Below are 20,431 nucleotides of genomic sequence, written 5' to 3' on the forward strand. Positions count from 1 at the left end.
AAAGGTGGGGCGCCTGGGTGGCTCGGTCAGTTGAGCGTCCGACTTCAGCTCGGGTCATGATCTCGCAGTCTGTGGGTTTGAGCCCCGCGTCGGGCTCTGTGGTGACAGCTCAGAGCCTGGAGCCTGCTTCGGATTCTGTGTCTCCTCCTCTCTCTGCCCCTCCCCCACTTGTGCTCTATATCTCTCTGTCTCTCAAAAATAAATAAATGTAAAAAAATTAAAAAAAAAAAGAAGAGAGGGAAAAGGCAACTCAAGAACAGGAGAAAATCGTTGCAAGTTGTACCCCTGATCAAGGACTTCTATCTAAAATATATAAGGCTGGGGCGCCTGGGTGGCTCAGGTGGTTACGTGTCCGACCTCGGCTCAGGTCATGATCTCGCGGTCGTGGGTTCGAGCAAAAATGAATAAACGTTAATAAAAAAAAAAAAACTTAGGATATATGAGGAACTCCTTACTCAGTAATAAAAAGACGACTCAGTTTTTAAACGGGCAAAGGACCTGAACAGACGTTTCTCAAAATAAGGTCTAGAGATGGCCAGTAAGCACACGAGAAGACGCTCAACTTGAGTAGCTGACCCCCGCTACGCCACGGCTGCACCTTGAAAATATGCTGAGCAAAGGAAGCCAGACACAAAAGGCTACGCGCTGTGGGATTCCATTTGTAGATGTCCAAAACAGACACATGCAGAGAGAGACACAAAGGACCCTAGTGGTTGCCAGGGGCTGGGCGTGGGGGGAAGGGGGTGACCGCTCATGGGCACGGGGTTTCTTTGGGACTGACAAAACGTTCTAAAACAAGGGGAATGATTGTATGAGTGTGAATATATTAAAGACCAGTTATCCGCTTTGAGTGGATGAATTCTAAGGTATGTGAATTCTATCTCAATAAAGTTGCTTTTTTAGTGGCTGGAAGGTTCATTTTCGCGCCTCTGCCCCCCACTGCCTGTGATGACAGAATTTCTGCCGTCTAGTGGCCTTGTAGACAGCATAAAGTTGTCGCTGCAGATGAGGTCCTCATGCCCGCCTATCTGCAGGTGCGGCCTCCCCATGAACGCGAAGCAGCAGGTGCAGTGGCCCCGGTACCTCCTGCCTGGGCCCGTGAACGGGTCCGCACGTGGGGTCCCGCCTCTGTACCTGGAGACCAGTGGAGTGTCCTGGGCTGGTGCGTCACTGGCTGGTGACATGGAAGTTACCTGCCGTGTCCTCGTTCTGGCCTCCGGGCCCAGTATCGGCTGGAAAAGATTTGCACAGGAAATAGGAGCTTGATAGGAAAAACCGGACTGTACCGCCTGGGGCCTCACCCAAACCCAGTTTGCGGTTAAATGGAAGTGACCCGGCAGCGGTGAAACCTGAGCTGGACCCTCTTGCCCTCGGGGGAAGGACTGACCGACGAAACCAGCAGGTCAGAGCTTTACTGGCGAGAAAAACCAGGAGCTGTTTTGCTAAAGCAAGGCACCGGACGTGACAACATGGAAGGGCCCTGCGCGAAGAGAAATGGCCAGTTGCGGAAGGACAGACGACCGCATGATCTCCTTTACAGGAGCTCCCTGAACCGGTCAAACCTCTCGAAACAGAATGGCAGGGGCGGGGCTGGGGAAGGGGCAGTGGGGCATTACTGTTCACCGGTGTGAAGTTTCAGCTACGCAGTAAGAAAGTTCTGGAGAGCTGCCATACAGCATTGTGCCTACAGCTACCTATACTGTATTGTGCACTGAAAATTTTCCTAAGAGGGTAGATCTCATCAGGCTTAGTGTTCTTACCACATTTTCGTTTTAAAGGGAGCTTACAGGGCAGTAAATACAATACAATGTCGTTGGTGCTCATACCCACCTATCTATCCATCTGCCCACCTCCCCCCCCCCCGCCTGTCTGTCCGTCCATCCGTCCGTCCATCCATCCATCCACCCCAAACTTCTGCCTCTACTCATCTCCAGTGAATGGCACTCAAGGGTTTTACTGTGGCAAGGATAGGAGTTCCGCGTCCTACGCGACACCGTTTGGGTATCTTACGGGTAACGCCGCAATGATACAAATACAGTTATTTTTTTCTATTTTTAAAAATGGAAGCATGTTCCACGACCAGCTAATACGTCACTTTTCCTGTGCCTCTGAATCCTCACCTGTGCCTCACAGCCCAGATTCCGGGTCACCTTCACCTCCCCCAAGGATATTGCCGTGAGTCCTGGCCTCAGAGCCTCTCCTGCCTCCCCCGCCTCCGGGCGCACAGCTAGTCTGCTCCTAACCACACCACTGGGCCACAGAACCTGGTCTGACCCCTGACGCAAAAGAAGGGGAGCATGCTGGGGAGACGTGGGACCCGAGGGCAGAGATGGGAGTCAGGAACCATCGGAAATCAGAAGGTCTCTCTTTTTCTCTCGTCTCTCTCTCTCCTTCATCTTTGCAAAATAGAAGCTTCACGAGGGCAGACATGCCGTCCTCCTCCCTCCTCTGCTCCATCCCCGGTGCCAGGCACACAGGAGGCGCGCCGTGCCCGCTGAGTGCCCGAGGTGGCCTGTGCCTGCCTCTCTCTCTGCGGCTGTGCTGTGCACGGGCCGGGCAGACCCCAGGTATCCTCTGCTTCCTACAAGGAGCAAGAGGAGAGAGTAGGCGTCTACCCTCGGTTCTCTCCCCAGATTCCTGGGAGAAGCTGGCTGGCCCGGCTCAGGGTGACCAGCAGGTGTAACCCCAGTCCCACGGCAGAAACACCTGTGGAGGCGGCAGGGTACCTCCGGCAGGCACCCCGAAGGGCCCTTGGCACCACCTGGATTTCCGCTGCCCGGGGAGTCGTGGGGGGAAGGGGACAGGCACAGAGACAGCCCCGTAAGCCAGGGGGCCCGCGCTAGCGGAGGGGACAGTTTGTGGTGACAACTTCCGATAAACGCGCTTGGAAAGGAACCGAGGTGCTCCTTTAGTGACAGGGCGGAAAGCGAGCTGTTCCCTCCAAGTTACCCTTTGTCAGACCTCAGTGGTTAGCTTCAAGGGCAGCGGGGGGATCTAGAAATTAGCGGGACGTTTGCCCTCCAAGCCTGGGACTGGGCCTCTCTGGGCCCCGCGGCCCGAGAACCAGCACGGCCTGGGCTGGAACTGGATGCTAATAAGCTCCAGCCGGCGGGGGCAGAGGGCTGCAATCCAAGGAGAAGACGGTCCGCAGCCCAGCGAGGGGCAGGGAAGCCTTGCTGTGCAAAGCGACGGGGGAGGGGCTGCGGTGGCCGGGAGGCGATGAATGCCATTTGCTCCAGTCGTTTCCCGGGAAGCGATCTACGCGATCTACAGGAGCCGGAGCGCGTTGGGCCAACCCTGGCGGTGCTCCCCAGGCCGCCGGACACCCGAGGGGCGCGCCCGTGACCCGCGCGCGCGCGTGCATCTCAACGAAGCATCTCCACGTAGCCCGCGCCATCCCCGGGTCTACGGCCGCCCGCAGCCCAGCCGCTCAGCGACACTGGTCCACGTGGAGCTCCTCCCCGAGCCACCCCTACAGACAGCCGAGAAAGCAGGTGCCCACGACCTCTCCAGGGCCTCCCCCACCCCTACCCCCGCCGAGTGCACTTGGAGGGCTGAGCCCTCCTTGCCACATGCAGCCTTGGGCAAGTCTTTTAAGTTGTCTGAGCCCCAGTATCCTCGCCTACGGATAAAAATAGTTCTGACTTCTGGGGGGAGCTGTGAATTAGGTGAGACAGAGTGACAGCACGCACTGTGTGTCCTGCCCTATTTTTGGCCTTAATATGCATTAGCTGGTCCCGCGATTCTCGCTCAGCGTTGCCTAGGAGGCAATGACTATTTTGCTGTCATTTCACAAGGACTCAGAGAGGTGAAAGAACTTGCCCGGGATCACACAGCAGCACGGGGACCCAGGCTGCTCGGTACACGGCCCATACCCGTGGCGGACATCACCTGCCTCCCAGAGCAGGCTCAGAGCGCACAGAACTGCTCTGATGGGGCAGATGGCGGGTGGAGGAAGCGGAGAGAAAACGGCGCGGCCGGGCCCAGAGAGGAGGTCATCCGCAAAATGCGCATTACTACATAAACTAAAGAAGCGAATGTTTTATGAAGTCTTTGGCTAAGGGTTTATGTCCAAATGGTGTTTTGTGGGGAGTTCAGGTAAAGTGAGACCACATTCTCTGGGATCCGGCAGGCAGAGGGGTAGACTAGGCGTAAGGGTTAGCGTTCGCAACCCGGCCCCGTGGTCTGGAACTGGAACAACGAGCAGGGGCCCGCTGCCTGGGGCGGGGGGACTCTCAGGGTAGACACCCTCTTTCCTGTGGGGACTGGAAAGGGAAGGGAAGGCCCCGACTGGAGTTTCAGGAGGCGGTACGCGGTGCCTGAACAGGGCAAGGACAGAGGGTTGAGGGCTGAGCCGCCCAGCCGAAGGGAAGGTGCGGAGGCGAGGAGACAGGCCACCTCTGGGACAGGGCCCAGGCCCGGGAGGCCCGACAGGGGCAGGTCTGGGGCACGCCCTGCCCGCAGAAGCAGGGGAGCAGGCAGGGGCGGGGGGGGAGGCCTCAGCCCCGTGCGTACCAGCTACTGGCCGTCCTGGTTACCGGCTACCACGGAGTACTAGGATCAGATCATTGCCGGAGGGACTCGGGCCACCCCAGGCTAGAAGGGGCCTCACCGGTGAGGCCCGGAGCACCCGAGCGAGCATCCCCAGAGCCCGGCTGGCCCGGCCCGCTGAGGCCCCACAGGCAGAGAGCTCCAGAACACTAGATTCGGGTGTGGCCGTGGGTCCAGGGGACCTTAAGCAAGTCCCTTCCCCTCTGTGGCTTCAGCGTGCTTTTCTGTTGATGGGCACATCGCCTACGCGACGAGGAAAGGGAATAATGGGAGGAGGGGGAGCCCACGGAAGCGGGGCGCACGGTGCCGTCCGCCTGCTGTCTACACCCGTGCGCTGTAAGCCGTGCCGGCCCCAGAGGCGCTGCCTGAAAGCAGGCCTTCTAAGCGGCTCTAGTCCATCCTCAGAAACAGTCCCGTGTGCCTGGAACTGCAAAGTCCAGCACAGCAGCCACGAAGCCACCCGTGGCTGTTTCTGTTTAAGTTAGCAAAGGGCGGGTGAAATTTAAAAACCATCTCCTTGCGGGGCGCCGGGGGGCGGGCGGGGCGCCGTCGGCTAAGTCACACACTTAGCCGACTGAGCCACCCAGGAGCCCCCGAGGTGGTGGCTCTTTAAAACCCCATTTATTGAGAACTTGTCGTGTGCCAGGGACTTGGCTGAGGGCTTTCCGGGCACCCTACCCGCAGGGACGGTCACCACCCCCCCCACCCCCGGCTTTGGCTGTAAGTGAGGCTCCGAGGGTTCGGTGCCTCGTCCAAGGGCGCACAGCCCGGAGCCCTGCTGTGCTCCACTGCCTCCCTGGGCTTTGTCCGCCCTGTGTTCCCAGGCCCCGAAACACGGCGGCCTTCCAGCGTCCTCACCTCCAGGACACCCGAGACTGCACCCAGCACACTTTATTGGCTTGGCTGAGGTTTCGGGAGGTTGGGGTGGGGGCTGACTTTGTTTCCCTGGGAAGCCATCAGGGGACTTTCCTGGGCAGGGGGTTAATGATCCCACTCTCTATGTATTCAAAGACCGTGTACGGGTCCTGGTCCCCGTTGATGGCGATGGCCTGCCTGTAGAACTCCTCCAGGTCCGAGGAATGCCTGTAGAACAGATCCATTTTGAGCTTGACCTGCTCTTTAGTATCTTTCGGGTGCTGCAGGAGGCGGGCCTGGATTTCTACGGTCGGGGGCGGCTTGTACATGAGGTGGTACCTACGACAGAGGAGGGAAGCAGGTGACCTGTGGCCCCGCCCAGAGGGCAGGGGTGGGGGGGAACGGGCCTTCTGTCCCACCGTTGACCCAATCGGTCCCCATCACCGCCACCAAACATTTACGGCACACCAGCTGTGTGCACAGCCGTGGTGGGGCCCTGGTGCTCCCCCTGGAGCACCCGAAGAGCGGTCCCTGCCCCGGGGGTGAGGGTGCAGGTCAGTGACCGGCGGACAGAGTAGAATATATTACCCCCCAAATTCCTTTCCTTCCTTCCTTCTCTTCCTTCCCTTCTTCCCTCCAAACAGTATTTACCAAGCGTCTGCTGCCCCTCTGGCATCACGTGTGCTCCTGGCACAGAGGGGCAAGCGGGACGATCGTTGGCTCCGTGCGCATAGCGCTCGTGGCCGAGTGGGGGAGAGGGGCACTGTGACAACAAATGTGAGTGCAGGGGACAGCAAGGGCCACAGACAGTCACTGCTGGGAGGGACCCGGGGGCAGGGCAACACGAAGGCCACCGTGCTTGACTTGGGTCGGCGAGACCGTCCCTCGGCACCAAGGATGAGACGTCAGCCTATGGTGTAGAAAATTCCTGGTATTTCTTTCCTGCCCCTCCCCACCCCACTCCGGAGTCCCGACCCAGAAACGTGGCCGGGGGACTAAGAAATGTGGCCTGCGTACCAGGGAGGATGGATGCTTCTAGCTCTTAGTGATCGTGGGGACTTTCAACTGCGTCTCAACGCAAACACAGTCATTGCGCTTGGCCGGACCGCAGAATAAGGTTCACAGTTCACCTCCGGTGACCGTGGGTCGGCCCCCAGGTGGACTGGTTCGCAGTCACATCTGCAGTGTGTCTTGGCGAGAACAGGCCTTTGGAAGCGTCCTGGGGACACCTGCCCAATCCAGCCACTTCCCATGCCGGGGTCAGAACTGTTACTTGGGACCGGGAGGGTATTTCGCGTCGGACACGCATTTCCTGGCACAGGGTCCACAGGCACTGCCCAGAGGAACTGGCTGGATGAACCCTCTTTCTAGAGTCTTCTGTCAGCGGCAGCCCCAGGCCCATCCTGCAGTGGCCTCGGCTGAGCCCTCAGATGGCCAACCACCGGGAGCCTGGCACAAACCTTTCTCCCGTGACGGGATCCATTCTTCTCAGGGTCAGCCGCTCGATGATAGAATCTAATGGCACGTTCAGGAAAAACACCCTGCGGGGAGAGAACGACAGCACGGTCAGCTGGGGACGACCCCGGCTGGCCTCACGGCACCTGAGAGCGGGGCGGCACCTTCCCCGCGGGCGAGTGGAGCCCCAGGAGCCGCCTCTCAGGGGCTCCGGGGACCAAGGTCTCCGGCGTCACCAGGGAGAGATACGGGCGAGGCCTCCCTGCCATGGAAGCTGGTTACAGTCCGCCTCCACCATGGACCTTTTTGTGTGACGCTCGGGCCACTCACACACCCTCTCAGCCTCCGTTTGCTCAGTTGCAAAATGGGGCTAATGATCGCTCCCTGGTGCTGACGATCTGGTGACACAAAGCGTGTGCCCAGCTCAGCGCAGGGCTTGCGCACGCTCGGGGCTCACACGTGGCAGGTGGTGCCATAGCGTAATCTCTACGATCGCGGGATAGCCTTCTCGAGAGTTCGGGCTCCCTGGCCGCCCGTGCCCTCCCTCTTTCACAGAGGAGCCCCGGACCCAAGGGAGCAGGGCCTTCGAAAGTCAACAGCCCAGATCAGAGCCCAGCAGGAAAGACAGGGCGCCCACTTCTGATAACCCAGGTCTCCCCGAAATCCCTAGTGCAGATGGCCCAATCCCCCCTTTTGGCAATGGGACCCGTTGTTTACATAAAACCCGAGGACAGAGGTCCTCAACCTCGGGTGATTTTGACCTGAGAAGACATTTGGCAACACAGGGGACATTGTGGCTGTCACAACGGGGGAGGAAATGCTACTAGCAGCTAATGGGTGGGACCCAGGGACGCGGCTCAACATCCTGGGACAAGGGGGACAGCCCCCACCACGAGGACTCATCCAGCCCCAATGGCCATGGCGCCAGGGTTGGCAGATGGGACAGGGCAAAGGGCTGGTGCTCTGCGGGGGAGGGAGAGGGTTGGCAAAGGGCCAAGTGTTCACGGCACCTGCCCTCAGGTCTAATCCGGGCCCGTCTTCTGGTGTGAAACCATCCCAGTTTGTTTTTAAAAAATGAACTTCTGGGGCGCCTGGCGGGCTCAGTCGGTTAGCCGCCCAGCTTCGGCTCAGGTCATGATCTCACGGTTCGTGGGTTCGAGCCCCGCATGGGGCTCCGTGCCGACAGCTCGGAGCCTGGAGCCTGCTTCGGATTCTGTGTCTCCCTCTCTCTCTGCCCCTTCCCCCACTTGCGCTCTGTCTCTCTCTCTCAAAAGTAAATAAACGCTGAGAAAAAATGAACTTCTGGAGCATTCCATTGCTCGCTCCCTGCTAACTCACTCATCCTCTAATTCATACATGCATTTATTGGCTGTCCGCTGCATGCCAAGCATCACAGTAAGCTCCCAAGTTGACCTGCCTGCTGTGTGGGGTGTGACACGGGATTCAGTGGGGTCACCATCAGGTTTGTGAGCTTGTGAGTTCGAGCCCCACGTTGGGCTCTGCACTGACAGCTCAGAGCCTGGAGCCTGCTTCGGCTTCTGTGTCTCCTTCTCTCTCTGCCCCTCCCCCCCTCATGGTCTGTCTGTCTCTCTCTCTCTCCCCCTCTCTCTGCCCCTTCCCTGCTCGTGCTCTCTCTCTCTCTCTCAAAAATAAATAATAAACATTAAAAAAAATTATTTTTACTGGTTATGAGTCACTTTGATCTGCGTCCACGCCTCCCGTTTTACTGAGATGAAGGACGTGGCCGTGGCCGACTGAGGACAGGGGCACAGCTGGGCCGTTCCTCCTGCTGTGCACGGTGGATACGCTCACTGCTTCCTTGAGCTTACAGATGCCTGCTGATTGTCCCAACTCTCCCCGGGGAGCCACCGTGGTCCTTTCTCATCCTTGTGACTTGTCTGAAGTTAACTCATCCCGGGGCTGCAGGGCTGTGCACGCACCAGGAAGGCCCGGGCGTGGCCAATCGGGGCGCGGGCTCCTTGTGCCCAGAGCAACTGGGCACAATCAGCAAGCAAGCCGATCCAAGCCAGGCCAATGAGGGGCTGCACCATGGCTTTCCAGAAAGGAGCTTCCTTTTTGCTGGGGCTGCTGAGATGATGATAGGGGACCCGGGGTTGCCTGGGGCCTGGCCCACAGAAAGCCTACTTGAGAGAGAGAGGTGGGGGACAGGTGGCCAGAGACACCGTTTGGGGCCCTGAATCAAGCTGTGCCTGAAGCCGACACACCCCTCAATATTTCCCTGACACGAATACATAAATCTCTTCTTTTGCTTAAGCTGGTTTGAGCTGGGATTCCTGCAACTGTTCTCCAAAGGACACCTAATACTCCCAGTCTCCCCGACGCCCCTGGCTTCTGCCAAACGTGTAAACTTAAAAAAAAAAAAAAAAGTGAGTCCCTGAGCAAAAGGCTCTCTCCTTCAAGACAGTTTCTCCCACTGCCTTTCTTCCCTCTCCCTCAATCTGCCCAGGCTGTTTGCTTACGTTTGCTCCTGCCCAGTTGGCCAAGAAGGCCCTCCCGGGCGCCTGATGAGAGCGGCTGCCCGCCCTCCGCAGGGCAAGCGCGGTGGTTTCCCCTGCAGCCTGGGGGGGGGGGGCCTGGAGCCTCGCAAACCCACCTCTTCCCCGCGCGGGATCTTGATAATGATTTCCATCCACAACGTGCTGCAAAATAACAGCCACCAAATAAAACATGCGAGATCGGGGGGCGTCTGCACACGGGAGCACAGGTGTTTCAACGAGCTTTTATCCCTTACGCTCCAAACACGCAGGGCCCCCCCCCCACCCCCGAGACTTGCGAGGCCCCACAGCAACACCGAAACACGGCTGTCACCGTGGCTGGCGGCTGACGGTGCCGCTCTGGATGCCGACGCCAGTAGAAAGGGAGGCAGTTTGGAAATCCCTGATAATTGATGTTGCTTCATAAACAAACAAGCCCCAATTGAAAGATTTTTAACCCAGCGTATCAAGACTGCTTGTCGTCATTCAAGGGAATGACTTCTGAAAGGCTGGCGAGATCAGAGGCACAAGGACACCAAATTGGTACTTGAAACACGTCGCTGGGAAAAGCCTCGCTGGAGAAGGAGCCGTGCTTCCATGCTGGAAGCTTCTGATTAGCCAGGCTCCTGGAGCCACGGCGCCAGAGCGGGGTGGCGGGCTGGAGTGGGGAGCCCAAGCCAGCGTGCGCCCCGCCCGGCGTTGCGCATTCTGTGGCTCGTTTATAATCACACGGCCCGGGGACAGGGATCGGAGACGGCAGAGGTGGCCAAGAATACCCAAAGCGGGGCGCAGGGCAGAAGCGCTCCTGCTGTAGTATGGGGGTGCCAGCACTCACTCACTGGGGGGGAGGGGTGGGGGCACTACCTACTTTGGGGATTGGGGGGCTGTGCAGAGCTTCGGGCTGGTGGAGGCCTCGGGAGGGAGGGGGAAGGTCGCACAGCAAGGTTGAAGAAGCAGTTTCCAATCCCGCGGTTCCGGGATTTGTCTGATGTTGACAATCACTGGGGAGAACGTGTCTGAAACACAGACTCCGGGCAGCCCCCTCAAGAGCTGCCGAAGCAAAACCTCCAGGAGAGGGGCTTCGACGGGTGTGTTTGTAAATCAGCAGCTCAGGCGACTCACACGCTCAGGCAGGTATGGGAACCACGGTCTAATCCCAGGTCTCGCCCTTGGCCGCACCCTGGAACCATCGAAGGGGCTTTGGGAATAGTGAGGCCTGCGTCCCACCCCTAGAGGTTTACCTACCAGTGGCCCAAGGTGAGGCCTGGGAATGGAGATTTTTAAAGGCTCCCCAGGCGACTGCAGTATGTAGTCAAGGTTGGGAACCACTGCTCTGATCCAATCTGCTCAGTGCACAAGATGGGGAAACTGAGTCTCAGAGAGGTGAGGGCTCATACTCTGTCACCCAGGGCATTGGTGCCAGATGCCCAGTGGCAGCTGGGATCTCTTGACTCTCATGGTACCTGCCTGGGGCTCTGTTTGGGGAGCAAAGAAAACTTTCTTCCTCAAAGATCTTGAAGCTTACCACGTGCTCCAAAGCTAAATTTACTGGACGCTGAAGGGGTGGAACTTTCTCTGGACCCATGTGTAGATTTGGTAAATGGAGAGAGGTGACATTCCATACTGACTTTAAGTAAATATGGCATCCAGTACTGCCCAGAGGCGGGGCCCTGCCCTCGTCAGCCTCTTGATTTCAAGCAATGAGACTCCACTAGGGGCAAAGCTCTACACAAAGCACCATGGTATAATTCCAATGAGATACCACCTCATACTCATTTGGATAGCTATTATAAAAAACCCCCAGCAGATGACGGGTGTTGGCGAGGATATGGAGACAGTGGAACCCTAGCGCGTTGCTCGTGGGAAGGTAAAATGGTGTATCTGCTGGGTGTGGTTCCCTGAAAAAGTAAACATAGTACCATACGGTTCAGCTGTTCCACTGAGTGTACGTCCAATATGAGGGAAAGCAGACCCTGGAACAGGTATTTGCAGACCCAAGTTTGTAGCCGCATTACTCGCAGTAGCCAAAAGATGGAAAGAACCCAGATGTCCATTGATGGATGAGCAGATAAACAGAATGTGGTCCATACACACAATAGAATATGATTCAGCCTTAAAAGGGAACGAAGTCCTGACACCTGCTATAACATGGATGAACCTTGAAGACGTGGCACTAAGTGAAAGGAGTCAGACGCAGAAGAATGAATGTCAGATGAGCCCACTTCCGGGAGGTATCTAGAGTCGTCCAATTCATAGAGACAATGAGTAGACGGCTCCCAACGAGGGTGGGAGCCAGGGTGTGGGAAGAGGGGTGGGGAGTCCGTGCTCAACAGGGACAAAGTTTCAGCTGAGGAAGAGGAAACAAGCTCAGGAGATGGACAGTGGTAAGGTCGCACAACACTGTGAATGTACTGACTGCTACCGAAGTGTGTCCTTAAAAATGGCTAAAATAGTAAATTTTCTCTTACGTATATCCTATCTTAATAAAACATAAAGGTCTGTGGTGTAGTTTATAGACATGATGGTGAAGGCAGGGTGAGGAGAGGTTCTCTGGCCTTGAATAAGCTTACAGTTTAATGAGGTTCTGAATACATACAGGTGAACAAAGAAATGGACAGGCCAGAGAATATGAACCGCAGAATAGTCCTAATTCTGAACTAGGTATGATGCCGATGCTATAAAAACATTCAGAAAATAGAGGAAGAGAGGGGCGCCTGGGTGGCTCAGTCGGTTAAGTGTCCGACTTCAGCCCAGGTCATGATCTCACAGTTTGCGACTTTGAGCCCCATGTCCGGCTCTGTGCTGACAGCTCGGAGCCTGGAGCTTGCTTTGCATTCTGTGTCTCCCTGTCTCTCTGGCCCTCCCCAGCTCATGCTCATGCTCTATCTCTGTCAAAAATAAATAAACTTAAAAAAAAAAAAAAGAAAATAGAGGAAGAGGGAATAGCATTTATTTTGTTAGGCAGCCTCTCCCTGATACAAAAAACCAGACAAAGACATTACAAGAAAACTGTAGACCAACAGCCCTCATGAATATAGAAGCAAAAATGCTCACTAAAATGTTAACAAACTGAATCCAGCAATACATGAAAAAAGTAATAATTATAGCTAAGTGGGGTTTTGCTTGGGAAAGAAAAGTCTCATTCAACATTCAAAAAACAATCAATGTAGTTCACCCTACTATATTAGATTAAAGGAAAAAAACCGTATACTCATCTCAAAAGATGCGGGAAAAGCATTTAACAAGACTTTACATCAAGTCATGATAAATACTCTAAGCAAACTAGAAATAGAAGGTAACTTCCCCAATCCAATAAATGGTATTTACAAAAAAACTATAGCTAACATCATATTTAATAGTGGAAGACTGAATACTTTACCCTAAGACTGGGAACAAGGCAAGGTTGTCCATTCTCAGCATTCCTATTCAACATCATACCAGAAGTCCTGGATAATGCCATATGACAAGAAAAGGGAATAATGTGCATACAAATTAAAAGGGAAGTAAAATTGTCTCTATTTGTAGATGATGTAATCATATGCATAGAAGTACCAAAGATCTTTGAAAGGGTTACAATAATAAGTAAATTTAGTGAATTCATAGGATACAAAATCAATGTACAAAAAATAGACTTTCAAGATACTAGCAATAAACAATTGGAAATTAAATTTTAAAGTACCGTTTACAATAGTATAAAAATGAAATACTCAAGATATAAAGCTAACAGAATAAGATCTGTGTGCTGAAAACTACAAAACGCTGATGAAAGAAATCAGATTGAACTAAATGGGAGAGTTATACCATGTTCATGGACTCAGACACTCAATAATGTTAAAATGTCAATCCTCCCCTCATTATTTGATGCAATTCCATTCAAAATTCCAACAAAGGTTTCTGAAGGTTCGACACAATTCTCAAGTTTATATGGGGAGTGTTTCTGGAAGAGAACTGGAGTCACTAAAGCAACGTTGAATGAGAACAAATTGATCTCAAGGCTTACTACAAAGCTACAGTAGTCAGGACAGCATGAGTGTTAGTGAAAGGTCAGACATACAGATCAAAGAAACAGTATGGAGACCAGTAATAATAGACTCACACAGATATGGCTAATTACTTTTCAGCCAAGGCGCCAACACAATTCAATGGATAAAGGTGGTTTTTTACCCAGTGGTGCTGGAACGATTAGACGTCCAAATGCAAATAATGTTAGTACTAATCTTGACCCAGACCTCACACCATACACAAAATTCAAATCATAACAAACCATACACCTAAATATAAAACCTAATGCTATTAAACTTCTAGGAGACGATCTTTGTGATCTTGTGCTGAAGATTTCTCGATCGAACACAAAAAACCGTGATCCATAAATGAAGAAAAAAAAAAACTGATGTTAGATTTCACTAAAAATTTCTGCACTTCAGAAGACATTAAGGAAAGGACAGCTATGCCATGGACCGGGAGAACATATCTGACAAATGTACACTCGATAAGGGTTTGTACTCAGAATACGTAAAAATGTGAATTCCATGCACAACAAATGACATATGGAAAGACGCACAGATAGATCCCGAACTACCTTGTATTTCCAAATTTGATGCTTCAATTGGGATGATCTGACCTAGGAAAACAGTTTCCTAAGAAAGACTCAAACTGTGTCCTCCTTCCACAACTTGTTTGGAGCCGGAGGGCTGTGCCGAGCCCGCCGGAAGGCAATGACGCTACCCCGGCTTTAGGTGTAGACCCGGCCTTTGCCATTTGAAGCCTCTTTTGGGGGCTGACACACACCCAGAGCTCACTGTTCCGTGTCTGCTGTAGTGACTCTCGGGTCAGTATAATTAAGGGGCCACCTCTAAAGGGGAACTTCGCAATGGCCACCACTGATGCGGGGAACCAGGGAGAAAAAGCAAAACGACACCGTGGATTAGCACTTGAATGATCTGCTCATCTTTTTTTATGTTTATGTATTTATTTTGAGAGAAAGAGGGGGCGTCTGTGCCCGAGCGCGCATGTGTCAGCCGGGGGAGGGGCAGAGAGAGAAGGAGAGAGAGAATCCCACGCAGGCTCCGCGCTAACGGTGTGGGGCTCCACCCCACGAACCGTGAGATCACGACCTGAGCTGAAACCGAGAGTTGGGTGCTTACCCAGGTGCCCCTGATCTGCTCACGTTCAACTGGGATGTGCGCACGTGACATCCCGGAGAGGTCGTGCCAACACTGAAGCTGTTGCTCAACAGTCCTCATACAATGGCAACGCACGGGACGCTTGTATGGCACAAAGCAGGAGTGACCATTTTTTCTAAACTTGTCGGGACGAGAACCCCATCTAGTCCGAGGGCAGAGAGAGAGGCAGCAAATGTGTCTAGAGACAACTGCACTGGGGGCTGCATGGAAGGTGCGAGTGAATTATGCACAGACTATCAAAATATTAAAAAAAAATGAAAACTAGGTCACCTGTAGAAGGATCCACACCCCTGAACACACCGGGTCTTAGCCGTCCGAGGACAGGTGCCCGGCTGCCCTGTCTGCATTCTTTGTGCAGGACGTGTGGTAAGGGCCAGATAAACACGCGGTGAACCGGTGGGTGTTGACCGTGAAGCCGTGGGAGGCCTGACGGGGAAGCGCCCCATCACGGGGACCGCCCCCCTGGCCCTGGGCCACAGGACCCTCCACGGCTGTCGCGAGAGACGCTGTGCCCAGGAGAGCCGGGTGCTGGAGACAGCTTGGACACAAGGCCTCCCCGGAGCCTGGAAACGGCCCTGGCCAGGCTTGGAAAATTTTTACTAGGTGTGTTTTTTTTCCTCTGACATGTGTCCAATTTGAAAACTAAAGGCCAAACATCTCCTCCTCATTTAAAAAACCCCAAGCATCCTCCCTCCTGCCCTCAGGCAGCTGCTGCGGGGCTCGCTCGCCACTACCCGCTCCTTAAAAAAAAAAGAGGCTCCCGCTGGCCATTTCTTGTTGAAAAGTGTGCATAATTGATAACGGTAAATCCACCCTGGCTGTGTCTGAAATCTCTCCAGGGGCAAGAGGAACATTCTCTCTGACTGTCATTACCTGGTAAATTAGCGAGCTCCCTGGCAGTTTACCAGGCACCACACAAAATGCAGCGGTCTGGGTTTAAGGCGAATGACCCGGGGATCAAATTCCTGCATAATCGGTCTCCATTTTAAAGCCGTCTTAAAATTTCTGCCTCCCTCACCGCTGGGAAGAAAGAGAGTAATTCCTTTGCACACAGCCACCCGGACGCTCCCTAGACAATCATGAAATGCAAATCACTGGAAGCCAGAAAGTTCTGCAAACTTTTCCCAAAGAGAAAGGCGACGGAGCTTAAGGCAGAAAGGACAGCAGGCAGGTGGAAAGCTGGCTGGAGCGACGTGACAAGACCGGCCAGTCTGTGCCAGACCCCGGGCGCCCTCCGGACGGGCGGCTCTCAGCCCGGAGACCCGGGGACGCGCGAGCGCTCTACGGTTCCCGGCCGGGGTCTTTGTGGCGGCAGGCGGGCCCTCTGTCCCACCTTGTCCCCCATTTTGTGCGCTCACCCACGCTCACCCAGCCAGTCAGCCATCAGTTCCGGGTGGCGGGGCCACACGGGTCCACACTCCTGACTCCCTTCTCCCCTGGCCACCCTTTGGCTCCGGGTCTGTGTTTGCAGGGGGCCTTGCTGGTCCCCTCTGTGTGCTCATGACACGAAGTTCCTGCATGTTCCTGGAAACCCGTCTTCCTCGGGCACCGGCCGACCCCACTACGCCTTCCAGCTTGTACCCAGAGCTCTTGCGGCCCCACCAACAACCTGCTGGCTCGGGGCCGCCCTGACGGAAGGAACGTGGGTCCACACTGATCCGCACTGAAGTCTGCCAGTGTGGACAGCAGTCCAGATCCACTGGTTAAGCGGCTGTTCCGAAAGAACGTGTGAGCTGGTGAATGTTTTGTCAGTGCCCCAAGGTGTGGCTGACACACAGGTACTCTGTCACATCTCCTGCCCCCACCCCCAATGCCGCTCTTTTTTTTTTTTTTTAATTTACTTTGAGAGAGAGAGAGAGAGAGAGAGAGAGAGATGGAGCTGGAGAAGGGCAGAGAGAGGGAGAGAGAGAATCCCAAGCAGGCTCCACACTGCCAGCGTGGAGAGCCCAACGTGGACTCGAACTCATGAACCTCCAAGATCATGACCTGAGCCGAAATCTAGAGTCACGGGCTCAACCGACTGAGCCACCCAGGCGCCCCCAGGTCCGCCTTTGAGAAAGAATTTGTGGGGCACCCGGGTGGCTCGGTCTGTTAAGCGTCCAACTTCGGCTCAGGTCATGGTCTCACGGTTCGTGGGTTCGAGCCCTGCGTCGGGCTCTGTGCGGACCGCTCAGAGCCTGGAGCCTGCTTCGGATTCTGTGTCTCCCTCTCTCTCTGCCCCTCCGCTCACACTGCATCTCTCTCTGTCTCTCAAAAGTAAATAATAAATGAAAAAAAAATTTGTTTAAAGAAAGAATTTGGGCCTCAGCGGTAAGGGGTGTGGTCAGCTGACAGCCTCTAGCTGTAACTGTCTTCAGGGACTTGAACCCTGTGTCGATGTTTCTGGCGTATTTGCTGAGATATAATTCACCCCTTAAAAGTATACAGTGTAATGATTTTTAGTGTAGTCAGACTTGGGCAACCATCAACACGATCTAAGTTTAGGACATTTTCATCACCTGCAGGGAAACCCTCTGCCCGTGGGCGGTCCCTCCTACTGTCCCCCCTCCCCCCTGCCGTCGGCTGCCACGGCTGTACTTTCTGTCTACGGATTTGCCAATGCTGGACATTCCGTTTAAATACAATCATTCAGTATGCAGCCTTGCAGGTCTCCAGTTAGGAGAATCGATGGGGGGTGGGGGGGGGAGGAGGGACCCCACAAGGTTATTTTAAGGATTAAACATGACAATCCATCTAAAGCGCTACTGCATAAAAACAACATAGAACGTCCACACGGGCGTGCGTGCCGGCACCTTCTACGCAGCCCAGCGTTCTCGATATTCACCCGCACCGAAGCCTGCAACAGAGCTCCGCTCCCTCTCACGGCCAAATGGTGTTCCGTTGTACGGACAGACCTCATTCCGTTTATCCCTTCACCGGCCGACGGGCATTTTTAACCCAAGCTTTTGAATGAGGTCACACTCTTCTGGGGGCGGCCCTTGGCCTGTGACTGGGCTCCGAGCGGTCCTGGCTAGCGCAGCCTCCCTCGGTGGCTGAGCCTCGCTCTGGAGCTCCCTGCGGGGCTGGAGGAGTCTAGGTCGGACCTGCCTCCTGGCCTCCTGGCTCCCCTGCCCCATCCCGCGTCAGCCCCTTTCCCTGCTTCAGCTGTTGGCTTTTCATCGAGCTTGTGACGCTCCCTTCTCCATCTCAGCGTCTGCTTCCTGAGGGGCCCGACCGGTGACGTGCGCCCTGGGAGGTAGCAGGAGCCTTAAATAGTCAGTCCCTTTTGAGTGAACCGCAGCTTTCCGTCCCCGCGCGTCCCCCCCCGACGGTCAGCTTCCGAGAGAGGAGAGTGGCCAAGATACGGGCTCTGAGAGCAGAAAGATCTGGGCTCAAGTTCTGGTGTCACCTTCCAGCTCGCTGCGGGACCAGCCATTTTGCCCCCCCCCCCCCACGCCTGTTTATGAGGATCACAAAGAAACAGGACCTCACCAAGTTATTTCTGGGATTAAGTACAAGAATCCACACCAAGCGCTGAGCGCGTGATAACACCAGGATTCCCACGCGGGCCTCCCTGCCAGGCGCTCTTCTAAGACCCGAAGGTCTTAGCTCAGGTCACCTCCTCGTCACAGCCTTACAAGGGGGAGTATCACCTCCGTGACAGTAGCTGAGAAAACCGAGGGGCAGAGAGGTCCAGCAACCCGCCAAAATTCTCCAGCTGGGAGGTGGCTGTGATGGTTAATTTTATGTGTCACCTTGAATGGGCTACAGGGTACCAGATATTAGGTCAAACACTTTTCCGGGTGTAGCTGTGAGAATATTTGGGAGATTAACACTTACGCTGGGGAAAAAGGAAGCAGACTGCCTTCCCTGCTGTGGGTGGGCCACATCCCGTCGGTTAAAGAAGGCCTGACTAGAACAAAAAGACTGACCATCCCCTGAATTCCTCCTCTCTGATGGCTTCAAGTGTGGGGTGGGGGGGAGGCAGTGGCGGATAACGGCTTGTTCCTGTCTTCAGATCTAATGAGGTAGGAGGTGGGATCGACATTATGTGCCCTTATCCTCAAGGGTCGCCAGGCCCCACTTCAGATTCCTTCAGGCCAAGGCCTTCCTGCCTTCTGGCTCTTCCCGGGTCTCAAGCCATCCAGCTTGTGCCACCTCGCCCTGCAGATCTTGGGAGCTGCCAGTCTCTACATTGCATGAGCCAATTCCCTATAATAAATCTTTTTCTCTGTATGCAATGCACATCCTATTGGCTCTGTTTCTCTGGAGAACCCTAAGACAGTGGCAGAGCCCGGATTCAAACCCGGGAAGCCCACTCTAGTGTCTGTGCAGTTGACCATCTCAATCCATTGTGAGTCTGCAGGAGGGAAGGAAGGAAGGAAGGGAGGAAGGAAGGAAGGAAGGAAGGAAGGAAGGAAGAAGGAAGGAAGGAGAAAGGAAGGAAGGAAGGAAGGAAGGAAGGAAGGAAGGAAGGAAGGAAGGAAGGAGAAAGGAAGGAAGGAAGGAAGGAAGGAAGGAAGGAAGGAAGGAAGGAGAAAGGAAGGAAGGAAGGAAGGGAGGAAGGGAGGAAGGAAGGAAGGAGAAAGGAAGGAAGGGAGGAAGGGAGGAAGGGAGGAAGGAAGGAAGGAAGGGGAAAGGAAGGAAGGAAGGAAGGAACGAAGGGAGGGAGGGAGGGAGGAAGGGAGGGAGGGAGGAAGGAAGGAAGGAGAAAGGAAGGAAGGGAGGAAGGGAGGAAGGGAGGAAGGAAGGAAGGAAGGAAGGAAGGAAGGAAGGAAGGGGAAAGGAAGGAAGGAAGGAACGAAGGGAGGGAGGGAGGGAGGAAGGGAGGGAGGGAGGAAGGAAGGAGGAAGGAAGGAAGGAAGGAAGGAGAAAGGAAGGAAGGAAGGAAGGGAGGAAGGAAGGAGAAAGGAAGGAAGGAAGGAAGGAAGGAAGGAAGGAAGGAAGGAAGGAAGGAAGGAAGGAAGGGAGGAGGAAGGGAGGGAGGGAAGAAAGGAGGGAAGGGAAGGAGGGAGGGAGGAAGGGGAAAGGTGAGGTCTCTGCCTCCCACTGCTCGGCACAAACCAGGATCCAATGCACGCTTCAGCTGCAGCTGTCTGGGCCTGGGCTGCGCAGAGCCCCAGGTTCAGAGCCAGCTGGAGTCAATGTCCTTTTTCTACACTTCAAACAGATCAGCTGGAAGGGATTCAGGGCAAGCAATGGGGCAGATGCCAAGGAGGCTGCTTCGTGTGCCTTCACTTGTGGTCCAACCTGCCATGGGCGACCCCCGTACCACCCCCCATCCCGCTGCCCCGCCCTGCTCCGGGAGCAGGACTTTGCTCTCAGGACCAGAGTGCAGGGTGTGGAAGATCTGGTGCCCTGGGCCACCTGGGAAACCAGTGCCTCTCCTCGTCACTGGTCCCAGGGGACAGGGAGCACGGGGAAGGGTAGGTGAATTCCTTTCGAGGTTTCCTTTCTCAAAGCCAGGCTCTGTCGGGGACAAATGCCGTGTCCCTGAGCAAGAGGGACATAACTACATCCGGACCCCCTCAGCCTCACCCCTTCTCTGCCCACGGTCAGAATCTCCCCTCTGGACTTTTCTCCTCTATTTTTTAAGGTGCTGCAGAGAAGTTTCTGTTGTAACGCCTCCCACGGCCGGGGTTTCCTTCACAGATCTCTCCCTCTCAACGTGGTTCACTTCCTGGCTTCAGTTTTAATGCTTTGGCTCTCACCGTCACCACGGTCACTGCCAACACTTACATACTTCTCCTACGTGCCAGGCACCTGTACTAAGCGTGTGACACATGTGTGTTGTCCCATCCAACCGTTTCAAGAGGCACGTGACCCCAGTCCCGTGATCCTGCCCATTTCAAGGATCAAGACCTCGGGCCCCCCCAAGAGGTCAGGTGATGCCTGCAGGCTGGGCTCCCGGTC

At 54.9% G+C, this 20,431-nt stretch overlaps 1 protein-coding gene across 6 annotated transcripts in view; it reads right to left on the reverse strand.

Annotated features, from left to right (window-relative positions):
• Positions 1 to 5,427: 5,427 nt before the first annotated feature.
• Positions 5,428 to 20,431, reverse strand: part of AK8 (adenylate kinase 8) — a 129,620-nt gene continuing 114,616 nt past the window's right edge. For all 6 annotated transcript variants that reach the window (XM_019816698.3, XM_011288706.4, XM_019816702.2 and 3 more), the window contains 2 exons: positions 6,867 to 6,947; positions 5,428 to 5,745 (listed from right to left, as the gene is read on the reverse strand). In XM_019816698.3, the coding sequence (XP_019672257.2) occupies positions 5,508 to 5,745; positions 6,867 to 6,947 (319 nt within the window). In that variant the 3' untranslated portion in view covers positions 5,428 to 5,507. The remainder of the gene's footprint in view (positions 5,746 to 6,866; positions 6,948 to 20,431) is intronic.

This window comes from Felis catus, chromosome D4, assembly GCF_018350175.1.
Source record: "Felis catus isolate Fca126 chromosome D4, F.catus_Fca126_mat1.0, whole genome shotgun sequence".
Lineage (NCBI taxonomy): Eukaryota > Metazoa > Chordata > Mammalia > Carnivora > Felidae > Felis > Felis catus.